General features: G+C 36.9%; 1 protein-coding gene across 1 annotated transcript in view; it reads left to right on the top strand.

The window, feature by feature from the left end:
• The window catches only part of Hsdl2 (Hydroxysteroid dehydrogenase like 2), a 54,627-nt gene that overhangs the window by 7,139 nt on the left and 22,814 nt on the right, over nt 1-24,674 (top strand). The window contains exons 2-4 of the mRNA XM_076497078.1: nt 2,395-2,558; nt 5,663-5,876; nt 8,059-8,162. Of these exons, the coding sequence (XP_076353193.1) occupies nt 2,395-2,558; nt 5,663-5,876; nt 8,059-8,162 (482 nt within the window). The remainder of the gene's footprint in view (nt 1-2,394; nt 2,559-5,662; nt 5,877-8,058; nt 8,163-24,674) is intronic.

The raw sequence follows: 24,674 nt of genomic DNA, 5'->3' as shown, positions 1-24,674 counted from the left end.
GCTACAGGGCATACTGGGACAAACTGCAGTCCAAACATTTACTTTTGTAATGTATTTGATAAACCATTCCAGAATGTGGTAGAAAACTATAGGAGCTTAGAAGCAGATTGGATGGTTACTTTCAGTATTTTCTACTTTTCTGGATCCCATTATGTATTTTGAAATAGAATAGTAGTTGAAAGTGGAATGCCTTAGATGGGTCAAATAGCCCCATGTTATCCCATTGATCAGATATTACATTTCTGTGGACATATTTTGTAATTCTATCTTTACACATTCAGCCAGACTTTTATTTTAATGATTTTCTCAGTAATCACAGTAGAGAAGTTTTTGCTAGTTTCTGCATCTTTAAGTACATTATTTGTCATTTCCTAACATTTAGATTCATACTGGATATACGAGAATCTATGTAATTCAAAGACTTTAAAGCTCTATAAATAGAGCAGCTACATAAAACTTCAGTCATTTAAACTCACTTTTTTAAGATTGTCAGAAATTGTGATGAAAATATCCATGTTATAAACTTCAGTAAATTTTATGAAACTCTCACCTAACAATTTTTAAATGTGGACATTTCTACATGTATAAACGTTGTAGGTGTTTGTGTATACATTGTTGTGAATATAAAATTAACACTGTTTTTTTTTAATAAACTATTTCATATGGATTAAAAAAGGTATTACAGTTTTTTGAAAGAAACTTGTGTGTTGAGATAAAGTTAAAATGCTAGTTTTGGTACTTTGGAGATTTTCAAGACAAGTTTGTATACTTTTGTGAATGAAGGTGTTTTCAGGAACTTAAAATATTTGTGTGCTAGCAAGAAAAGATATATTTATAATATTTTTTTAGGCATAGATAAAAGAATGGTAAATGTATTTTTGTTTTGTTTTTTGCCATATATTAATAGTTGTAATTCAAAACTAGCCATTTCTCAATAGGAATATTACATATTTTCCATTCTAGTTTATTTTTCCTAACATAAAATTTGAAATAAAAATTAATAACTATCAATAAGTATTTTCAGTATATATTTGCACATTTTCCAAATTAATCAACAAATTTCAACACTTATTTAAACTTGATATGGTACAAAAAGGTTGTATTTAAGTTAATATCAGTGTAAAGTTCACATCAGCTCTCTAGTTTGGTTTATAAAACTTCAGACCTTAGTTTGATATAAAATCAATAACTGGAGAAATTATCGTGGGAAGCGGAAACCTCAATTTCTAGTAACTCAAGAGAAGAAAGTGCTCAAGGGAGAACACGATTGGTGTTTTTAAATTTGTTGAGATTTTAAGTTTATAAATACAGTTGCAGGCAGTGAGACAAGTTTAAGATATGTAAAACTTACCCCCTGTTTGTAAGGCAGTGGCCTTTTTTCTAAAAGGAACATAAGGCTATAGAATAGTGTTATTTTATATATGGCATTAGATACAACAAGGAAGGATTTAAAGCGAGGGGTTGGATATTAGAAATGTTTCTATATGTAGCTTGTAGAAGGTTAGTATTAGAAAATGATAAGTCTGGATATACCAAATAAACTGTTATTGTCCATTGGATGTGCTTCCATCAGTACCTATTTTTTAATCTTTTTTGAAATAAACATTATTCATGATATCAGTAAGACATTTATTTGTAGTTGTTGACAGTTGAAAATACTGGTAATTAAGAATATCTTTTGCCAATGATGATGTCTTAGGGTTACATTTATATATATATATGAAATTATACCTGTATGTGTGTGTGTGTTAATCTTAATTTCATTATGGAGTTTCTGTTCTCTTCTTCCTTAAACTTATGATAATATTTTTACATTTTTTTTATAAGTTTAAAACAATATGCACAAACCCTTCAGTGGCACGGCACTATGTCTGTGAACTCAACCCTCTAGAAACCTGGTTTCAGTACCTAAGATGGGCAGAGCACAGGTAGCCCATTGTGTTGCTTTGTGCTTAATTCTAAACAAACAATATGCCGAAGATCATTATTTTGGAAATCATGATAAAATTGTTATATTCTCCAACAAATAAGAGAGGTTACCTTATATTGTATATTATTTTTATCATGTATTTATTTCCTTTGAAATGAAATAGTTGTTTTCCTTGTATAGAAAGCAGTAATTCTCAGATGATGCTAAGAAAGTGATATTCTGAATAGAACAGTTTTTCTGCAGCTTTAGTCTTACTCAGATTTTCCCTGAACATTTCTAGTCATACATATATTAATACTAGCTTTTGTGTATGTGTAAATGTTCTTAACTTTGAATTTTAGTTTGAACAAGGATTGCAATGGAATGAATAGAAATGACTTGAATCAGAAATTTCAGTGTTAATGTAATAAGTTTCAGTGAAGTTATGAAACTGCTTGAAATGTAAATATGACTGTACTTTACAGTAAACTAGCAGGTCAAACGTTATTCATCACGGGAGCTAGCAGGGGAATTGGTAAAGCTATAGCCTTGAAAGCAGCAAAAGATGGAGCAAACATCACAATCGCAGCAAAAACAGCTGAACCTCATTCGAAACTTCCAGGAACCATTTACAGTGCAGCAAAGGAAGGTAGAGTAGTTTCATGGATGTGTACCAACTTGTCTTCTTGGAGATTAACTCAATTAACTCTTTAGCTTTAGGCCCAGCATGGGCAGGTGGTTAAGGCACTCGACTCGTAATCTGAAGGTCATGGGTTCAAATCCCCATCACACCAAATGTGCTCGTTCTTTCAGCCATGGGGGCATTATAATGAGATGATCAATCTCACTATTCACTGGTAAAAGAGTAGCCCAAGAGTTGGCAGTGGGTGGTGATGACTAACTGCCTTCCCTCTAGTCTTACCCTGCTAAATTATGGATGGATCGTGCAGATAGCCCTCGTGTAGCTTTACGTGAAATTCAAAACAAATCAAACTTCTTTTAGCTTTAAACACTGATTAACTGAAATATAATTATATCAGTTAATTCGTGAAAATAACAAAAATTAATGTTTTTATTATCACTGTTTTTAGTTATTCCAAGTGATTCACATATTGCTATTATGACTTTTCCTCCTATTTTCAAATACTTTACATTGTTCAACTTAATTTACAAGTGTTATGACTTACTAAAATAATCAACTAATTTAAATTAGTATTTCTGGTTATTACTATTTTATTTCAACCATCCTAGTTTCATTTAATAATAAGCAATTAAAGTAACTTATTAAGGACCCTGATAATTAATTGATTAACAGATGCTTCTAACTGACCAGACCTGACTGTAAATTTTGGCTTATGTTACTTTATACATGTTTTTGTGGTTGCTAAAAAATGGAAGAATTTTTATTTTAATCTAGACTTGAACACTTGGAAATGGTGATGTAAAACAAACTTTTGTCTTCAGAGTTTGTCAGAGTGTAGGTCACATTATAAAATAATTAAATATCAAATAGAACTGAGTAATTTATTAAATATAATTAATTACCTATTAACATGAAAATCAACCATTTAAAATTAGTGTTTTTGATGGGCATTGTGTTTGACTACAGTAATTAATTATTCAAAGTTAGATTAATTAATTGTAATGAAAACAACTGAACAAAATTACTATTTCTATTTATTCTCATGTTTGATTATTCCAAGTATCGAACTAAATGGAATAGTGTCATTGTTAAGTACAAATATACGTAATGGGCGAATTGTACTTGGCCCACTACAGTTTCCTAAATATAATTTTAGCTTTATTAATTTGTTGGTTTTTCCTACTTAAGTTCTCTTCTCACCTCTGAACTGAAGTACTTGCCATACTTTTCAATGCAAAGCTACAAAATCTCTGTCACTCTCACTAATTTTGAACTACTATTTAGACAATGGGCTGGAAGCACCAACCTTTCTTTTTTTGTTCATAATTGAGGGTGGGGCTGAAATGCATATCATGGTTTGAACACTATACTGATTGATTAAACGAATGTAGTCAGTTAATGGACCCGTTGATTAGTCAATTAAAAAAAAATTACTACCGAGAGTCCAGATCTACTGTGAAACAAACAAATGCTCCTAACAATCTAATTCAAATTCCATGTATTTTGCTATAACAAGTTTTCAGGGCTTAAAACATCACAATAAGTTTATCTTTTCTTGCTCTTTTTGTATTCTTAAATATTTTATTTTAAAGAAAAAGAGTAGGTGTAATTAATTAATTAATTAATATTATATTGGGTTTTGTGAACAAAAAAACCCACATCAATGTTTTTTTTACAAACTTTTGAAAAATAATGTGATCACTATTTTGTTGAATGACATTTTGACTTCTGTTGATCAACTTCCACTGAGGAATTTTTGATGCATGCATTTTGACTTCCAATTTTTTAATGTTTTATCAACAAGAGGGTTTTGAAGAGACTGGAACAGATGGTAATCAGAGGGCTGTAGGTCTGGCAAATGTAGCAGATGAATAAGGATGTCCCTAACGAAGTGCAAAGATTCTCGTAGTCTTTGTCGTGATGGAAACTATGGTCTATCTGCAGACTAGTGAAGGATGTTTTTATTCCAATGCTGCCCTGAACTGGTCAGTTTGTTAAGAGTGTTCATTGGCATTAATAGTCAAATTGTCTGACCAAAACTCGTAATAGAAAACACCATTTAAATCCCACCACATAAATAATGTCACTGTTTTGGCAGTGGTTGATAGTGTTTCACCTCTTCTTGTCCAATGTCTTTTTAACTGAACATTGTTATAAACGGTTCACTTTACATCACCTCTTACTAATCTCTTTAAAGAAAGGATCAGTCTCGCTGATTTAGTGACAAGTTACAGGCCAAAATTCTATTTAGTAAATTTTTTTCGATCAGTGTGTGTGGTGTCCAAACATTATATTTGTTCACCGTACCTAACTTATTTAAATGTAATGCAAATGCTTTATAAGAAATTTTCATGATGTCAGCAATATCTCGTGCCATGTAACATGGATTATTTTCAGTCATGGGCCTTTCTTACTGTTCTTCATCATCTAAGCTGAATTCACCATTACAAACATTTTTAAACCACTTCTCAACAATACACTGCATCACCACCGTACATTTCACAAATCTTTGTTGATGTTTGTACTACGTTTTTTCTGATAACTGAAGAACATTATATGTCAAAGTTAAATCTCATCTTCAGGTTAGTTCACAAGACTTTAAAAAAAAAAGACTTTTTGTGAATGACAATCAAAAATGTTACTTGTTTGGTTTGTACTTTGCACAAAGCTACAAGAGGTCTATCTGTACCAGCTGTCCCTTATTTAGCAGTGTAAGACTAAAGGAAAGGCGGCTAGTCATCGCCACCCACTGCTAACTCTTGGGCTACTCTTTTACCAACCAATAGTGGGATCGACCAGCATGTTTTGTGTAATGGAGATTTGAACCCACGACCCTCAGAGTCGAGTGCCTTAACCACCTGGCTATGTTGGGCCAGTGTTACTTGTTAGAACATGTACTGAGTCAACTGTTTTAAACAATGTTTAAAGGAGAACACACATGCCAGTGCCTTCCATTAAAATCCAAATGAACTTTTCCTTTATTCATTTACTAAAACGTCTCATTTGAAATTTGTAGTAAGACAGTTTTGACCTTTTGTTCTGTTTGTTAAGTACTTTATATTACAATATTGTACCAGATAAGTCATCAGAATACTTCCATTTGTTTACAGTTGAAGAAGCTGGAGGAAAATGTTTACCCTGTGTAGTAGATATCAGAGATGAAGAGCAGGTGAAGAGTGCTGTAGAAAATACCGTCAAAGAGTTTGGTGGAATTGACATCCTTGTCAATAATGCCAGTGCCATAAACCTGACTGGCACTCTTGAAACTTCGATGAAAAAATATGATTTAATGCACAACATCAACACAAGAGGAACATATGTAGCGTACGTTTGTTATATTGTCACTGCTTTGTCTCATTAATGTATTAATATCTTAAGTGGTTCCTTGTTCGTGTTAAAATACTGCAACCATAAAAATATATTTATTTGTATTTCAGAACGGGTGGTGTGGGTATTAACACTTTTATCGATAAGGTCTGAAGACAACCTAGGAAGGTTGAAACGTTGTTCTCTCCTTATCAATAAAAGTGTTAACACCCATTTAGATATATTTTTATTTTTGGTGGTTCTCTCGTCAAAAAGAAAATTTTCATTTGTAAAAATCATCACTAATTCACCATGAAGGTTATGAACAAGATTTTTGTACATTTTTTATCTCTCTCTCATATTTTTCCTGTTTGCAACATAACCTGTAAATTCTACAGAAAAATGCTAATTTTTACACAGCTATCTCTTTTTGAATTTATAACATAAAAATATGTAACCACCATAGCTCTAAGAAACTTGACACTGAGGGTGTGTATCTGGATATTATTTTTAAAATTTGGTGTTTTGTCCTTAAGCCTCTTAATTCTTTGTTTCAAAATCTATATAAAAGTATCTTATATTTTTCTAATTCTCACTTACTAAATGAACAATATGTGGATGCATTCTGCTAAGTACTCTTTTTTTTGGTTTTCAACACAAACATGGGAAGAAAGTGTAACTCGGACAATAGTAGAATTTAACTAAATTTGGAAAACGGGAATAAACAACAGGAAGATAAACATGAATTGGAGCAAACTGGAGAATTTAGAGGATGAGAATAATTCAAATAAAAACAGGAAAAACAGGAGTTGAATAAAATAACAGAAAAATCAGTTAACGCATTGACACATTGATGTAGCTATAGAAATAATTAAAATAATGGAACCTTTTAGCTGGTATGCTGAGAGTTCAGGTATTTTATATTAGTAATTAATAACTGACAATCAGTTCTTTAAACATTGTTCAGTAAAATTTTACTTAATTCAACTTATGTTTTCATTTGTCAATAGAGGGATGCTTTAGTTGGCAAAGTGGTACAGCTAACAGTAGCATCTGTGTGTTATTCTGTCAGCAATGTAGTCTTTAGGGACAAGAATAAAAATGTGTAACCAGTTTCTAACTTTCCAGCACTACTAACATAGTTTACCAAATCATAAAATATGTTCATACCTCTATGTTCATGGAACCATGAACTTGCTTAAACGGGAAAAGGTTGTTGTTGTTTTATATAACTAGTGAAATGTGAATCTGTTCTTTGAACTTTGTAACATGTTTTGTAAATATTGACAAAGATGGTCAGTAATAATAATATATTATCTGTCTCCATTCATATGAGATTTTTTATTTGAAATGTTTGTACTTTAAAAAAGAGCAAATATACTCTGTGACCAAAAACGATCTAAAATGATAAATCTCTTCTGTCAAAATAAATGTTCAGATTAAGATGTTTGTCTTTTGCAAAACAGTAGATATTACAGAACTTGATCTGGTATGTGTTACAGTTTCTCTAAAAAATTTACTTAGTTAACAACCTGAAGGATACAAAATTTTTATAAGGAACAAGACAACCTTTGAGAAAATCTACTTTGATGTGAACTAGGAGTGGTTGGGATGCTGAGAGTTCATGGTTTTTGAGTACCATTCATAAAAAAGGAAACAATACAATGTTTTTTTCCTTCACATTTTGAGGTGATAAATGTGCTATAAGAGTGAAGTCATGCTATATGATTATAGTAACCCAGGAATTGATGGTACAAAGTTAAAGATGGCTGGTGCAAATAGCACAGATATCCAAAACAAACTAGCCTTTAGTTGTTTTTTATGTCTATTTGTTATGAAAACAAAATGTGATGAATTATATATTATGATGAAGCAAACCATGTCTATACATCACATGTATACATGAACAATTTCCACTAACAGTAATTGATGTAGATTCGGAAGTGGTAGTTGATACATGTAACATCAAATTATTGTGTCCTTGTTAACATAAACTATGTCTTGATGTTTATGTTGCTGTAACATTCAATACAGTATTGATTTGTAAAAGTGCTCCTAATTTCTCAGTCTTCCAGTACCTCAAACTCACGTTGAGCTGTTTGTGACTGGTACGCAATACTTGAAATTATAATTGTGTTGTTTCAACAGTAGAAAAGTTCAGATGGTTTACTTAAGTTACTTTAATTTTATTCTACTATAGGTCCAAGCACTGCATACCCTACTTAAAGAAGTCTTCCAACCCTCATATTCTAAATTTAAGCCCTCCATTAAACTTTCAACCCAGGTGGTTTAAAGATCATGTGGGTAAGTGTTTTGTTACATGTGGTTGTTTTTGTGTACCATTATGTGCAAGTTCTTGTTTTTCTAATTCAGTGCGAAGGTCTTTCTTAAACAAAACAATTATTTACCATGACTTTAGTGTTGTGTTTTGATTATTTAATGAACTTTTTGTTTTGGTTTAAAGTTTAAACTTAAAAACATTTGTGAACGCTCACTGTTAATCTAACTTTTGTCTATTATTCATCACTCAAAAACAGTGCATAAAAATCCACAGATACAATCTGTAGTCACTTCTATAAACATAAAAGCACAGTGATGAGGCATTGTAATAAATAGTTAGACCAGTATCCAATAGGATTTCATGGAAAAACGATACAAGAAACATGAGATTCTGATAGTTGTAGCCCACTCAACACAATCTTCTTTGTGTTCACTAAGCATTGCAAACAATAGTTCATGCTCAGCACACCAGTCAACATATCCCATCAAGTTAAAGCCATTTTTGAACATGTACATATCTGTCACTACTCTCCACCAGTAATATTGTGTCACTTATTGCCACAGCTGTTCTCCCTTTTCAGTTAATGCTACTCGCTACTCTCCACCAGAAATATTGTGTCACTTATTGCCACAGCTGTTCTCACTTTTCAGTTAATGCTACTCTCTACTTTCCACCAGTAATATTGTGTCACTTATTGCCACAGCTGTTCTCTCTTTTCAGTTAATGCTACTCGCTACTCTCCACCAGTAATATTGTGTCACTTATTGCCACAACTGTTCTCACTTTTCAGCTGCTTCTCACTCTCCACCAGTAATATTGTTCGGTTAAGCTGCTCACTTTTCAGTTAATGCTACTCTCTACTCTCCACCAGTAATATATTGTGTCATTTATTACCACAGCTGTTCTCCCTTTTCAGTTAATGCTACTCTCTACTCTCCACCAGTAATATTGTGTCACTTATTGCCACAGCTGTTCTCACTTTTCAGTTAATGCTACTCTCTACTCTCCACCAGTAATATTGTGTCACTTATTGCCACAGCTGTTCTCCCTTTTCAGTTAATGCTACTCGCTACTCTCCACCAGTAATATTGTGTCACTTATTGCCACAGCTGTTCTCATTTTTCAGTTAATGCTACTCGCTACTCTCCACCAGTAATATTGTGTCACTTATTGCCACAGCTGTTCTCACTTTTCAGTTAATGCTACTCGCTACTTTCCACCAGTAATATTGTCACTTATTGCCACAGCTGTAATCACTTTTCAGTTAATGCTACTCGCTACTCTCCACCAGTAATACTGTGTCACTTATTGCCACAGCTGTTCTCACTTTTCAGTTAATGCTACTCGCTACTCTCCACCAGTAATACTGTGTCACTTATTGCCACAGCTGTTCTCACTTTTCAGTTAATGCTACTCTCCACCAGTAATATTGTGTCACTTATTGCCACAGCTGTTCTCACTTTTCAGTTAATGCTACTCGCTACTCTCCACCAGTAATACTGTGTCACTTATTGCCACAGCTGTTCTCACTTTTCAGTTAATGCTACTCTCTAATCTCCACCAGTAAGATTGTGTCACTTATTGCCACAGCTGTTCTCACTTTTCAGTTAATGCTACTCTCTAATCTCCACCAGTAATATTGTGTCACTTATTGCCACAGCTGTTCTCACTTTTCAGTTAATGCTACTCGCTACTCTCCACCAGTAATATTGTCACTTATTGCCACAACTGTTCTCACTTTTCAGTTAATTCTACTCTCTAATCTCCACCAGTAATATTGTGTCACTTATTGCCACAGCTGTTCTCACTTTTCAGTTAATGCTACTCTCTACTCTCCACCAGTAATATTGTGTCACTTATTGCCACAGCTGTTCTCACTTTTCAGTTAATGCTACTCTCTACTCTCCACCAGTAATATTGTGTCACTTATTGCCACAGCTGTTCTCACTTTTCAGTTAATGCTACTCTCCACCAGTAATATTGTGTCACTTATTGCCACAGCTGTTCTCACTTTTCAGTTAATGCTACTCTCCACCAGTAATATTGTGTCACTTATTGCCACAGCTGTTCTCACTTTTCAGTTAATGCTGCTCTCTCCACCAGTAATATTGTGTCACTTATTGCCACAGCTGTTCTCACTTTTCAGTTAATGCTACTCTCTACTCTCCACCAGTAATACTGTGTCACTTATTGCCACAGCTGTTCTCACTTTTTAGTTAATGCTGCTCTCTCAATCTCCACCACTAATATTGTGTCACTTATTGCCACAACTGTTCTCACTTTTCAGTTAATGCTACTCTCTAATCTCCACCAGTAATATTGTGTCACTTATTGCCACAGCTGTTCTCACTTTTCAGTTAATGCTACTCGCTACTCTCCACCAGTAATATTGTGTCACTTATTGCCACAGCTGTTCTCACTTTTCAGTTAATGCTACTCTCTACTCTCCACCAGTAATATTGTGTCACTTATTGCCACAGCTGTTCTCACTTTTCAGTTAATGCTACTCTCTAATCTCCACCAGTAATATTGTGTCACTTATTGCCACAGCTGTTCTCACTTTTCAGTTAATGCTACTCGCTACTCTCCACCAGTAATATTGTGTCACTTATTGCCACAGCTGTTCTCACTTTTCAGTTAATGCTACTCTCTAATCTCCACCAGTAATATTGTGTCACTTATTGCCACAACTGTTCTCACTTTTCAGTTAATGCTACTCTCTAATCTCCACCAGTAATATTGTGTCACTTATTGCCACAACTGTTCTCACTTTTCAGTTAATGCTACTCGCTACTCTCCACCAGTAATATTGTGTCACTTATTGCCACAGCTGTTCTCACTTTTCAGTTTATGCTACTTGCTAATCTCCACCAGTAATATTGTGTCACTTATTGCCACAGCTGTTCTCACTTTTCAGTTAATGCTACTCTACTCATCACCAGTAATATTGTGTCACTTATTGCCACAGCTGTTCTCACTTTTCAGTTAATGCTACTCGCTACTCTCCACCACTAATATTGTGTCACTTATTGCCACAGCTGTTCTCACTTTTCAGTTAATGCTACTCTCTACTCATCACCAGCAATATTGTCACTTATTGCCTCAGCTGTTCTCACTCTTCAGTTAATGCTACTCTCTACTCATCACCAGTAATATTGTCACTTATTGCCACAGCTGTTCTCACTCTTCAGTTAATGCTACTCTCTACTCATCACCAGTAATATTGTGTCACTTATTGCCACAGCTGTTCTCACTCTTCAGTTAATGCTACTCTCTACTCATCACCAGTAATATTGTCACTTATTGCCACAGCTGTTCTCCCTTTTCAGTTAATGCTACTCTCTACTCATCACCAGCAATATTGTCACTTATTGCCTCAGCTGTTCTCACTTTTCAGTTTATGCTACTTACTAATCTCCACCAGTAATATTGTGTCACTTATTGCCACAGCTGTTCTCACTTTTCAGTTAATGCTACTCTCTACTCATCACCAGTAATATTGTGTCACTTATTGCCACAGCTGTTCTCACTTTTCAGTTAATGCTACTCTCTACTCTCACCAGTAATATTGTGTCACTTATTGCCACAGCTGTTCTCACTTTTCGGTTTATGCTGCTTGCTAATCTCCACCAGTAATATTGTGTCACTTATTGCCACAGCTGTTCTCACTTTTCAGTTAATGCTACTCTCTACTCATCACCAGTAATATTGTGTCACTTATTGCCACAGCTGTTCTCACTTTTCAGTTAATGCTACTCGCTACTCTCCACCAGTAATATTGTGTCACTTATTGCCACAGCTGTTCTCACTTTTCAGTTAATGCTACTCTCTACTCATCACCAACAATATTGTCACTTATTGCCACAGCTGTTCTCACTCTTCAGTTAATGCTACTCTCTACTCATCACCAGTAATATTGTGTCACTTATTGCCACAGCTGTTCTCACTCTTCAGTTAATGCTACTCTCTACTCATCACCAGTAATATTGTCACTTATTGCCACAGCTGTTCTCCCTTTTCAGTTAATGCTACTCTCTACTCATCACCAGCAATATTGTCACTTATTGCCTCAGCTGTTCTCACTTTTAAGTTAATGCTACTCGCTACTCTCCACCAGTAATATTGTCACTTATTGCCACAACTGTTCTCACTTTTCAGTTAATGCTACTCGCTACTCTCCACTAGTAATATTGTCACTTATTGCCACAGCTGTTCTCACTCTTCAGTTAATGCTACTCTCTACTCATCACCAGTAATATTGTCACTTATTGCCACAACTGTTCTCCCTTTTCAGTTAATGCTACTCTCTACTCATCACCAGTAATATTGTCATTTATTGCTACAGCTGTTCTCACTCTTCAGTTAATGCTACTCTCTAATCTCCACCAGTAATATTGTGTCACTTATTGCCACAACTGTTCTCACTTTTCAGTTAATGCTACTCACTACTCTCCACCAGTAATATTGTCACTTATTGCCACAGCTGTTCTCACTTTTCAGTTAATGCTACTCGCTAATCTCCGCCAGTAATATTGTGTCACTTATTGCCACAGCTGTTCTCACTTTTCAGTTAATGCTGCTCGCTACTCTCCACCAGTAATATTGTCACTTATTGCCACAGCTGTTCTCACTTTTCGGTTAATGCTACTCTCTAATCATCACCAGTAATATTGTGTCACTTATTGCCACAGCTGTTCTCACTTTTCAGTTAATGCTACTCTCTACTCTCCACCAGTAATATTGTCACTTATTGCCACAGCTGTTCTCACTTTTCGGTTAATGCTGCTCTCTACTCATCACCAGTAATATTGTGTCACTTATTGCCACAGCTGTTCTCACTTTTCAGTTAATGCTGCTCGCTACTCTCCACCAGTAATATTGTCACTTATTGCCACAGCTGTTCTCACTTTTCAGTTAATGCTACTCTCTACTCTCACCAGTAATATTGTGTCACTTATTGCCACAGCTGTTCTCACTTTTCAGTTTATGCTACTTGCTAATCTCCACCAGTAATATTGTGTCACTTATTGCCACAGCTGTTCTCACTTTTCAGTTTATGCTACTTGCTAATCTCCACTAGTAATATTGTCACTTATTGCCACAGCTGTTCTCACTTTTCAGTTAATGCTGCTCTCTACTCTCACCAGTAATATTGTGTCACTTATTGCCACAGCTGTTAATGCTAATGCTCTCTAATCTCCACCAGTAATATTGTCACTTATTGCCACAGCTGTTCTCACTCTTCAGTTAATGCTACTCTCTAATCTCCACCAGTAATATTGTGTCACTTATTGCCACAGCTGTTCTCACTTTTCAGTTAATGCTACTCTCTACTCATCACCAGTAATATTGTCACTTATTGCCACAACTGTTCTCACTTTTCAGTTAATGCTACTTGCTACTCTCCACCAGTAATATTGTCACTTATTGCTACAGCTGTTCTCACTTTTCAGTTAATGCTACTCGCTAATCTCCGCCAGTAATATTGTGTCACTTATTGCCACAGCTGTTCTCACTTTTCAGTTTATGCTACTTGCTAATCTCCACCAGTAATATTGTGTCACTTATTGCCACAGCTGTTCTCACTTTTCAGTTTATGCTACTTGCTAATCTCCACCAGTAATATTGTGTCACTTATTGCCACAGCTGTTCTCACTTTTCAGTTAATGCTACTCTCTACTCATCACCAGTAATATTGTGTCACTTATTGCCACAGCTGTTCTCACTTTTCAGTTAATGCTACTCGCTACTCTCCACCAGTAATATTGTGTCACTTATTGCCACAGCTGTTCTCACTTTTCAGTTAATGCTACTCTCTACTCATCACCAGCAATATTGTGTCACTTATTGCCACAGCTGTTCTCACTTTTCAGTTAATGCTACTCTCTACTCACCACCAGTAATATTGTGTCACTTATTGCCACAGCTGTTCTCACTCTTCAGTTAATGCTACTCTCTACTCATCACCAGTAATATTGTCACTTATTGCCACAGCTGTTCTCACTCTTCAGTTAATGCTACTCTCTACTCATCACCAGTAATATTGTGTCACTTATTGCCACAGCTGTTCTCACTCTTCAGTTAATGCTACTCTCTACTCATCACCAGTAATATTGTCACTTATTGCCACAGCTGTTCTCACTTTTCAGTTAATGCTACTTGCTAATCTCCACCAGTAATATTGTCACTTATTGCCACAGCTGTTCTCACTTTTCAGTTAATGCTGCTGCTCTCTACTCTCCACCAGTAATATTGTCACTTATTGCCACAGCTGTTCTCACTTTTCAGTTAATGCTACTCGCTACTCTCCACCAGTAATATTGTGTCACTTATTGCCACAACTGTTCTCACTCTTCAGTTAATGCTACTCTCTACTCATCACCAGTAATATTGTGTCACTTATTGCCACAGCTGTTCTCACTTTTCAGTTAATGCTACTCGCTACTCTCCACCAGTAATATTGTCACTTATTGCCACAGCTGTTCTCACTTTTCAGTTAATGCTACTCGCTAATCTCCACCAGTAATATATTGTCACTTGTCACTTATTGCCACAGCTGTTAATGCTACTCTCTAATCTCCACCAGTAATATTGTCACTTATTGCTACAGCTGTTCTCACTCTTCAGTTAATGCTACTCTCTAATCTCCACCAGTAATACTGTGTCACTTATTGCCACAGCTGTTTTCACTTTTCAGTTAATGCTACTCTCTACTCATCACCAGTAATATTGTCACTTATTGCCACAGCTGTTCTCACTTTTCGGTTAATGCTGCTCTGCTACTCTCCACCAGTAATATTGTCACTTATTGCCACAGCTGTTCTCACTTTTCAGTTAATGCTACTCTAATCTCCACCAGTAATATTGTGTCACTTATTGCCACAGCTGTTCTCACTTTTCAGTTTATGCTACTTGCTAATCTCCACCAGTAATATTGTGTCACTTATTGCCACAGCTGTTCTCATTTTTCAGTTAATGCTACTCTCTACTCATCACCAGCAATATTGTGTCACTTATTGCCACAGCTGTTCTCACTTTTCAGTTAATGCTACTCGCTACTCTCCACCAGTAATATTGTGTCACTTATTGCCACAGCTGTTCTCACTTTTCGGTTTATGCTGCTCTCTACTCTCCACCAGTAATATTGTCACTTATTGCCACAGCTGTTCTCATTTTTCAGTTAATGCTACTCTCTACTCATCACCAGCAATATTTGTCACTTATTGCCACAGCTGTTCTCACTTTTCAGTTAATGCTGCTCTGCTACTCTCCACCAGTAATATTTGTCACTTATTGCCACAGCTGTTCTCACTTTTCAGTTTATGCTACTCTCTGCTAATCTCCACCAGTAATATTGTGTCACTTATTGCCACAGCTGTTCTCACTTTTCAGTTAATGCTACTCTCTACTCATCACCAGCAATATTGTGTCACTTATTGCCACAGCTGTTCTCACTTTTCAGTTAATGCTACTCGCTACTCTCCACCAGTAATATTGTGTCACTTATTGCCACAGCTGTTCTCACTTTTCAGTTAATGCTACTCTCTACTCATCACCAGCAATATTGTCACTTATTGCCACAGCTGTTCTCACTTTTCAGTTAATGCTACTTGCTACTCTCCACCAGTAATATTGTGTCACTTATTGCCACAGCTGTTCTCACTTTTCAGTTAATGCTTCTCTCTACTCATCACCAGCAATATTGTCACTTATTGCCACAGCTGTTCTCACTTTTCAGTTAATGCTACTCTCTACTCATCACCAGTAATATTGTCACTTATTGCCACAGCTGTTCTCACTCTTCAGTTAATGCTACTCTCTACTCATCACCAGTAATATTGTGTCACTTATTGCCACAGCTGTTCTCACTCTTCAGTTAATGCTACTCTCTACTCATCACCAGCAATATTGTCACTTATTGCCACAGCTGTTCTCACTTTTCAGTTAATGCTACTTGCTAATCTCCACCAGTAATAGTGTCACTTATTGCCACAACTGTTCTCACTTTTCAGTTAATGCTACTCGCTACTCTCCACCAGTAATATTGTCACTTATTGCCACAGCTGTTCTCACTTTTCAGTTAATGCTACTCGCTACTCTCCACCAGTAATATTGTGTCACTTATTGCCACAGCTGTTCTCACTCTTCAGTTAATGCTACTCTCTACTCATCACCAGTAATATTGTGTCACTTATTGCCACAGCTGTTCTCACTTTTCAGTTAATGCTACTCGCTACTCTCCACCAGTAATATTGTCACTTATTGCCACAGCTGTTCTCACTTTTCAGTTAATGCTGCTCTCTGCTAATCTCCACCAGTAATATTGTGTCACTTATTGCCACAGCTGTTAATGCTAATGCTCTAATCTCCACCAGTAATATTGTCACTTATTGCCACAGCTGTTCTCACTTTTCAGTTAATGCTACTCTCTCTCTCCACCAGTAATATTGTGTCACTTATTGCCACAGCTGTTCTCACTTTTCAGTTAATGCTACTCTACTCATCACCAGTAATATTGTCACTTATTGCCACAGCTGTTCTCACTTTTCAGTTAATGCTACTCTCTACTCTCCACCAGTAATATTGTCACTTATTGCCACAGCTGTTCTCACTTTTCAGTTAATGCTACTCTCTACTCTCCACCAGTAATATTGTGTCACTTATTGCCACAGCTGTTCTCACTTTTCAGTTAATGCTGCTCTGCTAATCTCCACCAGTAATATTGTGTCACTTATTGCCACAGCTGTTCTCACTTTTCAGTTAATGCTACTCTCTACTCATCACCAGCAATATTGTGTCACTTATTGCCACAGCTGTTCTCACTTTTCAGTTAATGCTACTCTGCTACTCTCCACCAGTAATATTATTGTCACTTATTGCCACAGCTGTTCTCACTTTTCAGTTAATGCTACTTTGCTAATCTCCACCAGTAATATTATTGTCACTTATTGCCACAGCTGTTCTCACTTTTCAGTTAATGCTACTCTCTACTCATCACCAGTAATATTGTGTCACTTATTGCCACAGCTGTTCTCACTTTTCAGTTAATGCTACTCTAGCTACTCTCCACCAGTAATATTGTGTCACTTATTGCCACAGCTGTTCTCACTTTTCAGTTAATGCTACTCTCTAATCTCCACCAGTAATATTGTGTCACTTATTGCCACAGCTGTTCTCACTTTTCAGTTAATGCTACTCTCTACTCATCACCAGTAATATTTGTCACTTATTGCCACAGCTGTTCTCACTTTTCAGTTAATGCTACTCTCTACTCTCCACCAGTAATATTATTGTCACTTATTGCCACAGCTGTTCTCACTTTTCAGTTAATGCTGCTCTCTACTCATCACCAGTAATATTGTCACTTATTGCCACAGCTGTTCTCACTTTTCAGTTAATGCTGCTCTCTACTCATCACCAGTAATATTGTCACTTATTGCCACAGCTGTTCTCCTTTTCAGTTAATGCTACTCTCTACTCATCACCAGTAATATTGTCACTTATTGCCACAGCTGTTCTCACTTTTCAGTTAATGCTACTCTCTACTCATCACCAGTAATATTTGTCACTTATTGCCACAGCTGTTCTCACTTTTCAGTTAATGCTGCTCTCTACTCATCACCAGTAATATTGTCACTTATTGCCACAGCTGTTCTCACTTTTCGGTTAATGCTACTCTCTAATCTCCACCAGTAATATTGTGTCACTTATTGCCACAGCTGTTCTCACTTTTCAGTTAATGCTACTCTCTACTCTCCACCAGTAATATTGTCACTTATTGCCACAGCTGTTCTCACTTTTCAGTTAATGCTACTCTCTACTCTCCACCAGTAATATTGTCACTTATTGCCACAGCTGTTCTCACTTTTCAGTTAATGCTACTCTCTACTCATCCACCAGTAATATTGTCACTTATTGCCACAGCTGTTCTCACTCTTCAGTTAATGCTACTCTCTACTCATCACCAGTAATATTGTGTCACTTATTGCCACAGCTGTTCTCACTTTTCAGTTAATGCTACTCGCTACTCTCCACCAGTAATATTGTCACTTATTGCCACAGCTGTTCTCACTTTTCAGTTAATGCTACTCTCTACTCATCACCAGTAATATTGTCACTTATTGCCACAGCTGTTCTCACTTTTCAGTTAATGCTACTCGCTACTCTCCACCAGTAATATTGTCACTTATTGCCACAGCTGTTCTCACTTTTCAGTTAATGCTACTCTCTCTCCACCAGTAATATTGTCACTTATTGCCACAGCTGTTCTCACTTTTCAGTTAATGCTACTCTCTACTCTCCACCAGTAATATTTGTCACTTATTGCCACAGCTGTTCTCACTTTTCAGTTAATGCTACTCTGCTACTCTCCACCAGTAATATTGTCACTTATTGCCACAGCTGTTCTCACTTTTCAGTTAATGCTACTCTCTACTCTCCACCAGTAATATTTGTCACTTATTGCCACAGCTGTTCTCACTTTTCAGTTAATGCTACTCAGCTACTCTCCACCAGTAATATTATTGTCACTTATTGCCACAGCTGTTCTCACTTTTCAGTTAATGCTGCTCTCTACTCTCCACCAGTAATATTGTCACTTATTGCCACAGCTGTTCTCACTCTTTTCAGTTAATGCTACTCTCTACTCTCCACCAGTAATATTGTGTCACTTATTGCCACAGCTGTTCTCACTTTTCAGTTAATGCTACTCGCTACTCTCCACCAGTAATATTTGTCACTTATTGCCACAGCTGTTCTCACTTTTCAGTTAATGCTACTCGCTACTCTCCACCAGTAATATTGTGTCACTTATTGCCACAGCTGTTCTCACTTTTCAGTTAATGCTACTCTCTACTCTCCACCAGTAATATTGTCACTTATTGCCACAGCTGTTCTCACTTTTCAGTTAATGCTGCTCTCTACTCTCCACCAGTAATATTTGTCACTTATTGCCACAGCTGTTCTCACTTTTCAGTTAATGCTACTCTCTACTCATCACCAGTAATATTGTCACTTATTGCCACAGCTGTTCTCACTTTTCAGTTAATGCTACTCTCACTCATCACCAGTAATATTTGTCACTTATTGCCACAGCTGTTCTCACTTTTCAGTTAATGCTGCTCTCTACTCTCCACCAGTAATATTGTCACTTATTGCCACAGCTGTTCTCACTTTTCAGTTAATGCTACTCTCTACTCTCCACCAGTAATATTGTGTCACTTATTGCCACAGCTGTTCTCACTTTTCAGTTAATGCTGCTCTCTACTCTCCACCAGTAATATTGTCACTTATTGCCACAGCTGTTCTCACTTTTCAGTTAATGCTACTCGCTACTCTCCACCAGTAATATTGTCACTTATTGCCACAGCTGTTCTCACTTTTCAGTTAATGCTACTCGCTACTCTCCACCAGTAATATTGTGTCACTTATTGCCACAGCTGTTCTCACTTTTCAGTTAATGCTACTCTCTACTCATCACCAGTAATATTGTGTCACTTATTGCCACAGCTGTTCTCACTTTTCAGTTAATGCTACTCGCTACTCTCCACCAGTAATATTGTCACTTATTGCCACAGCTGTTCTCACTTTTCAGTTAATGCTACTCTCTACTCATCACCAGTAATATTGTCACTTATTGCCACAGCTGTTCTCACTTTTCAGTTAATGCTACTCTCTACTCATCACCAGTAATATTGTGTCACTTATTGCCACAGCTGTTCTCACTTTTCAGTTAATGCTACTCTCTACTCATCACCAGCAATATTGTGTCACTTATTGCCACAGCTGTTCTCACTTTCAGTTAATGCTACTCTCTACTCATCACCAGCAATATTGTGTCACTTATTGCCACAGCTGTTCTCACTTTTCAGTTAATGCTACTCTCTACTCTCCACCAGTAATATTGTGTCACTTATTGCCACAGCTGTTCTCACTTTTCAGTTAATGCTACTCTCTACTCATCACCAGCAATATTGTCACTTATTGCCACAGCTGTTCTCACTCTTCAGTTAATGCTACTCTCTACTCATCACCAGTAATATTGTCACTTATTGCCACAGCTGTTCTCACTTTTCAGTTAATGCTACTTGCTAATCTCCACCAGTAATATTGTGTCACTTATTGCCACAGCTGTTCTCACTTTTCAGTTAATGCTACTCGCTACTCTCCACCAGTAATATTGTCACTTATTGCCACAGCTGTTCTCCCTTTTCAGTTAATGCTACTCTCTACTCATCACCAGTAATATTGTCACTTATTGCCACAGCTGTTCTCACTCTTCAGTTAATGCTACTCTCTAATCTCCACCAGTAATATTGTCACTTATTGCCACAGCTGTTCTCACTTTTCAGTTAATGCTACTCTCTAATCTCCACCAGTAATATTGTGTCACTTATTGCCACAGCTGTTCTCACTTTTCAGTTAATGCTACTTGCTGCTCTCTCCACCAGTAATATTGTCACTTATTGCCACAGCTGTTCTCACTTTTCAGTTAATGCTACTCTGCTACTCTCCACCAGTAATATTGTCACTTATTGCCACAGCTGTTCTCACTTTTCAGTTAATGCTACTCTCTACTCTCCACCAGTAATATTGTCACTTATTGCCACAGCTGTTCTCACTTTTCAGTTAATGCTACTCTCTACTCTCCACCAGTAATATTGTCACTTATTGCCACAGCTGTTCTCACTTTTCAGTTAATGCTACTCTCTACTCTCCACCAGTAATATTGTCACTTATTGCCACAGCTGTTCTCACTTTTCAGTTAATGCTACTCGCTACTCTCCACCAGTAATATTGTGTCACTTATTGCCACAGCTGTTCTCACTTTTCAGTTAATGCTGCTCTCTAGCTCTCTCACCAGTAATATTTGTCACTTATTGCCACTGTTTCTCACTTTTCAGTTAATGCTACTCTCTAATCTCCACCAGTAATATTGTCACTTATTGCCACAGCTGTTCTCACTCTTTTCAGTTAATGCTACTCGCTACTCTCCACCAGTAATATTGTGTCACTTATTGCCACAGCTGTTCTCACTTTTCAGTTAATGCTACTCTGCTACTCTCCACCAGTAATATTGTCACTTATTGCCACAGCTGTTCTCACTTTTCAGTTAATGCTACTCTCTCTCTCCACCAGTAATATTGTCACTTATTGCCACAGCTGTTCTCACTTTTCAGTTAATGCTGCTCTCTACTCTCCACCAGTAATATTGTCACTTATTGCCACAGCTGTTCTCACTTTTCAGTTAATGCTACTCGCTACTCTCCACCAGTAATATTATTGTCACTTATTGCCACAGCTGTTCTCACTTTTCAGTTAATGCTACTCTCTACTCTCCACCAGTAATATTGTCACTTATTGCCACAGCTGTTCTCACTTTTCAGTTAATGCTACTCGCTACTCTCCACCAGTAATATTGTCACTTATTGCCACAGCTGTTCTCACTTTTCAGTTAATGCTACTCGCTAATCTCCGCCAGTAATATTGTGTCACTTATTGCCACAGCTGTTAATGCTACTCTCTAATCTCCACCAGTAATATTGTCACTTATTGCTACAGCTGTTCTCACTCTTCAGTTAATGCTACTCTCTAATCTCCACCAGTAATACTGTGTCACTTATTGCCACAGCTGTTTTCACTTTTCAGTTAATGCTACTCTCTACTCATCACCAGTAATATTGTCACTTATTGCCACAGCTGTTCTCACTTTTCAGTTAATGCTACTCGCTACTCTCCACCAGTAATATTGTCACTTATTGCCACAGCTGTTCTCACTTTTCAGTTAATGCTACTCGCTAATCTCCGCCAGTAATATTGTGTCACTTATTGCCACAGCTGTTCTCACTTTTCAGTTTATGCTACTTGCTAATCTCCACCAGTAATATTGTGTCACTTATTGCCACAGCTGTTCTCACTTTTCAGTTAATGCTACTCTCTACTCATCACCAGCAATATTGTGTCACTTATTGCCACAGCTGTTCTCACTTTTCAGTTAATGCTACTCGCTACTCTCCACCAGTAATATTGTGTCACTTATTGCCACAGCTGTTCTCACTTTTCAGTTTATGCTACTTGCTAATCTCCACCAGTAATATTGTGTCACTTATTGCCACAGCTGTTCTCACTTTTCAGTTAATGCTACTCTCTACTCATCACCAGCAATATTGTCACTTATTGCCACAGCTGTTCTCACTTTTCAGTTAATGCTACTGCTACTCTCCACCAGTAATATTGTGTCACTTATTGCCACAGCTGTTCTCACTTTTCAGTTAATGCTACTTGCTAATCTCCACCAGTAATATTATTGTCACTTATTGCCACAGCTGTTCTCACTTTTCAGTTAATGCTACTCTCTACTCATCACCAGTAATATTTGTCACTTATTGCCACAGCTGTTCTCACTTTTCAGTTAATGCTACTCGCTACTCTCCACCAGTAATATTGTGTCACTTATTGCCACAGCTGTTCTCACTTTTCAGTTAATGCTTCTCTCTACTCATCACCAGCAATATTGTCACTTATTGCCACAGCTGTTCTCACTCTTCAGTTAATGCTACTCTCTACTCATCACCAGTAATATTGTCACTTATTGCCACAGCTGTTCTCCCTTTTCAGTTAATGCTACTCTCTACTCATCACCAGCAATATTGTCACTTATTGCCACAGCTGTTCTCACTCTTCAGTTAATGCTACTCTCTACTCATCACCAGTAATATTGTGTCACTTATTGCCACAGCTGTTCTCACTTTTCAGTTAATGCTACTCTCTACTCATCACCAGTAATATTGTCACTTATTGCCACAGCTGTTCTCACTTTTCAGTTAATGCTACTTGCTAATCTCCACCAGTAATATTGTGTCACTTATTGCCACAACTGTTCTCACTTTTCAGTTAATGCTACTCGCTACTCTCCACCAGTAATATTGTCACTTATTGCCACAGCTGTTCTCACTTTTCAGTTAATGCTACTCGCTACTTTCCACTAGTAATATTGTCACTTATTGCCACAGCTGTTCTCACTCTTCAGTTAATGCTACTCTCTACTCATCACCAGTAATATTGTCACTTATTGCCACAACTGTTCTCCCTTTTCAGTTAATGCTACTCTCTACTCATCACCAGCAATATTGTGTCACTTATTGCCACAACTGTTCTCCCTTTTCAGTTAATGCTACTCGCTTCTCTCCACCAGTAATATTGTCACTTATTGCCACAGCTGTTCTCACTTTTCAGTTAATGCTACTCTCCACCAGTAATATTGTCACTTATTGCCACAGCTGTTCTCACTCTTCAGTTAATGCTACTCGCTACTCTCCACCAGTAATATTGTGTCACTTATTGCCACAGCTGTTCTCACTTTTCAGTTTATGCTACTTGCTAATCTCCACTAGTAATATTGTCACTTATTGCCACAGCTGTTCTCACTTTTCAGTTAATGCTACTTGCTACTCTCCACCAGTAATATTGTCACTTATTGCCACAGCTGTTCTCCCTTTTCAGTTAATGCTACTCTCTACTCTCCACCAGTAATATTGTCACTTATTGCCACAGCTGTTCTCACTTTTCAGTTAATGCTACTCGCTACTCTCCACCAGTAATATTGTCACTTATTGCCACAGCTGTTCTCACTTTTCAGTTAATGCTACTCGCTACTCTCCACCAGTAATATTGTCACTTATTGCCACAGCTGTTCTCACTTTTCAGTTAATGCTGCTACTGCTACTCTCCACCAGTAATATTGTCACTTATTGCCACAGCTGTTCTCACTTTTCAGTTAATGCTACTCTCTAATCTCCACCAGTAATATTGTGTCACTTATTGCCACAGCTGTTCTCACTTTTCAGTTTATGCTACTTGCTAATCTCCACTAGTAATATTGTCACTTATTGCCACAGCTGTTCTCACTTTTCAGTTAATGCTACTCGCTAATCTCCACCAGTAATATTGTGTCACTTATTGCCACAGCTGTTCTCACTTTTCAGTTAATGCTACTCTCTCTCCACCAGTAATATTGTCACTTATTGCCACAGCTGTTCTCACTTTTCAGTTAATGCTACTGCTACTCTCCACCAGTAATATTTGTCACTTATTGCCACAGCTGTTCTCACTTTTCAGTTAATGCTACTCTCTACTCTCCACCAGTAATATTGTCACTTATTGCCACAGCTGTTCTCACTTTTCAGTTAATGCTACTCGCTACTCTCCACCAGTAATATTGTGTCACTTATTGCCACAGCTGTTCTCATTTTTCAGTTAATGCTACTCGCTACTCTCCACCAGTAATATTGTGTCACTTATTGCCACAGCTGTTCTCACTTTTCAGTTAATGCTACTCGCTACTCTCCACCAGTAATATTGTCACTTATTGCCACAGCTGTTCTCACTCTTCAGTTAATGCTACTCTCTAATCTCCACCAGTAATATTGTGTCACTTATTGCCACAGCTGTTCTCACTTTTCAGTTAATGCTACTCGCTACTCTCCACCAGTAATATTGTCACTTATTGCCACAGCTGTTCTCACTTTTCAGTTTAT

Source organism: Tachypleus tridentatus, chromosome 4 (genome assembly GCF_004210375.1).
Source record: "Tachypleus tridentatus isolate NWPU-2018 chromosome 4, ASM421037v1, whole genome shotgun sequence".
In the NCBI taxonomy this organism is placed as follows: Eukaryota; Metazoa; Arthropoda; class Merostomata; order Xiphosura; family Limulidae; genus Tachypleus; species Tachypleus tridentatus.
Note: the sequence above shows the minus strand (reverse complement) of the source record. Positions and strands in the feature narration are given on the sequence as shown.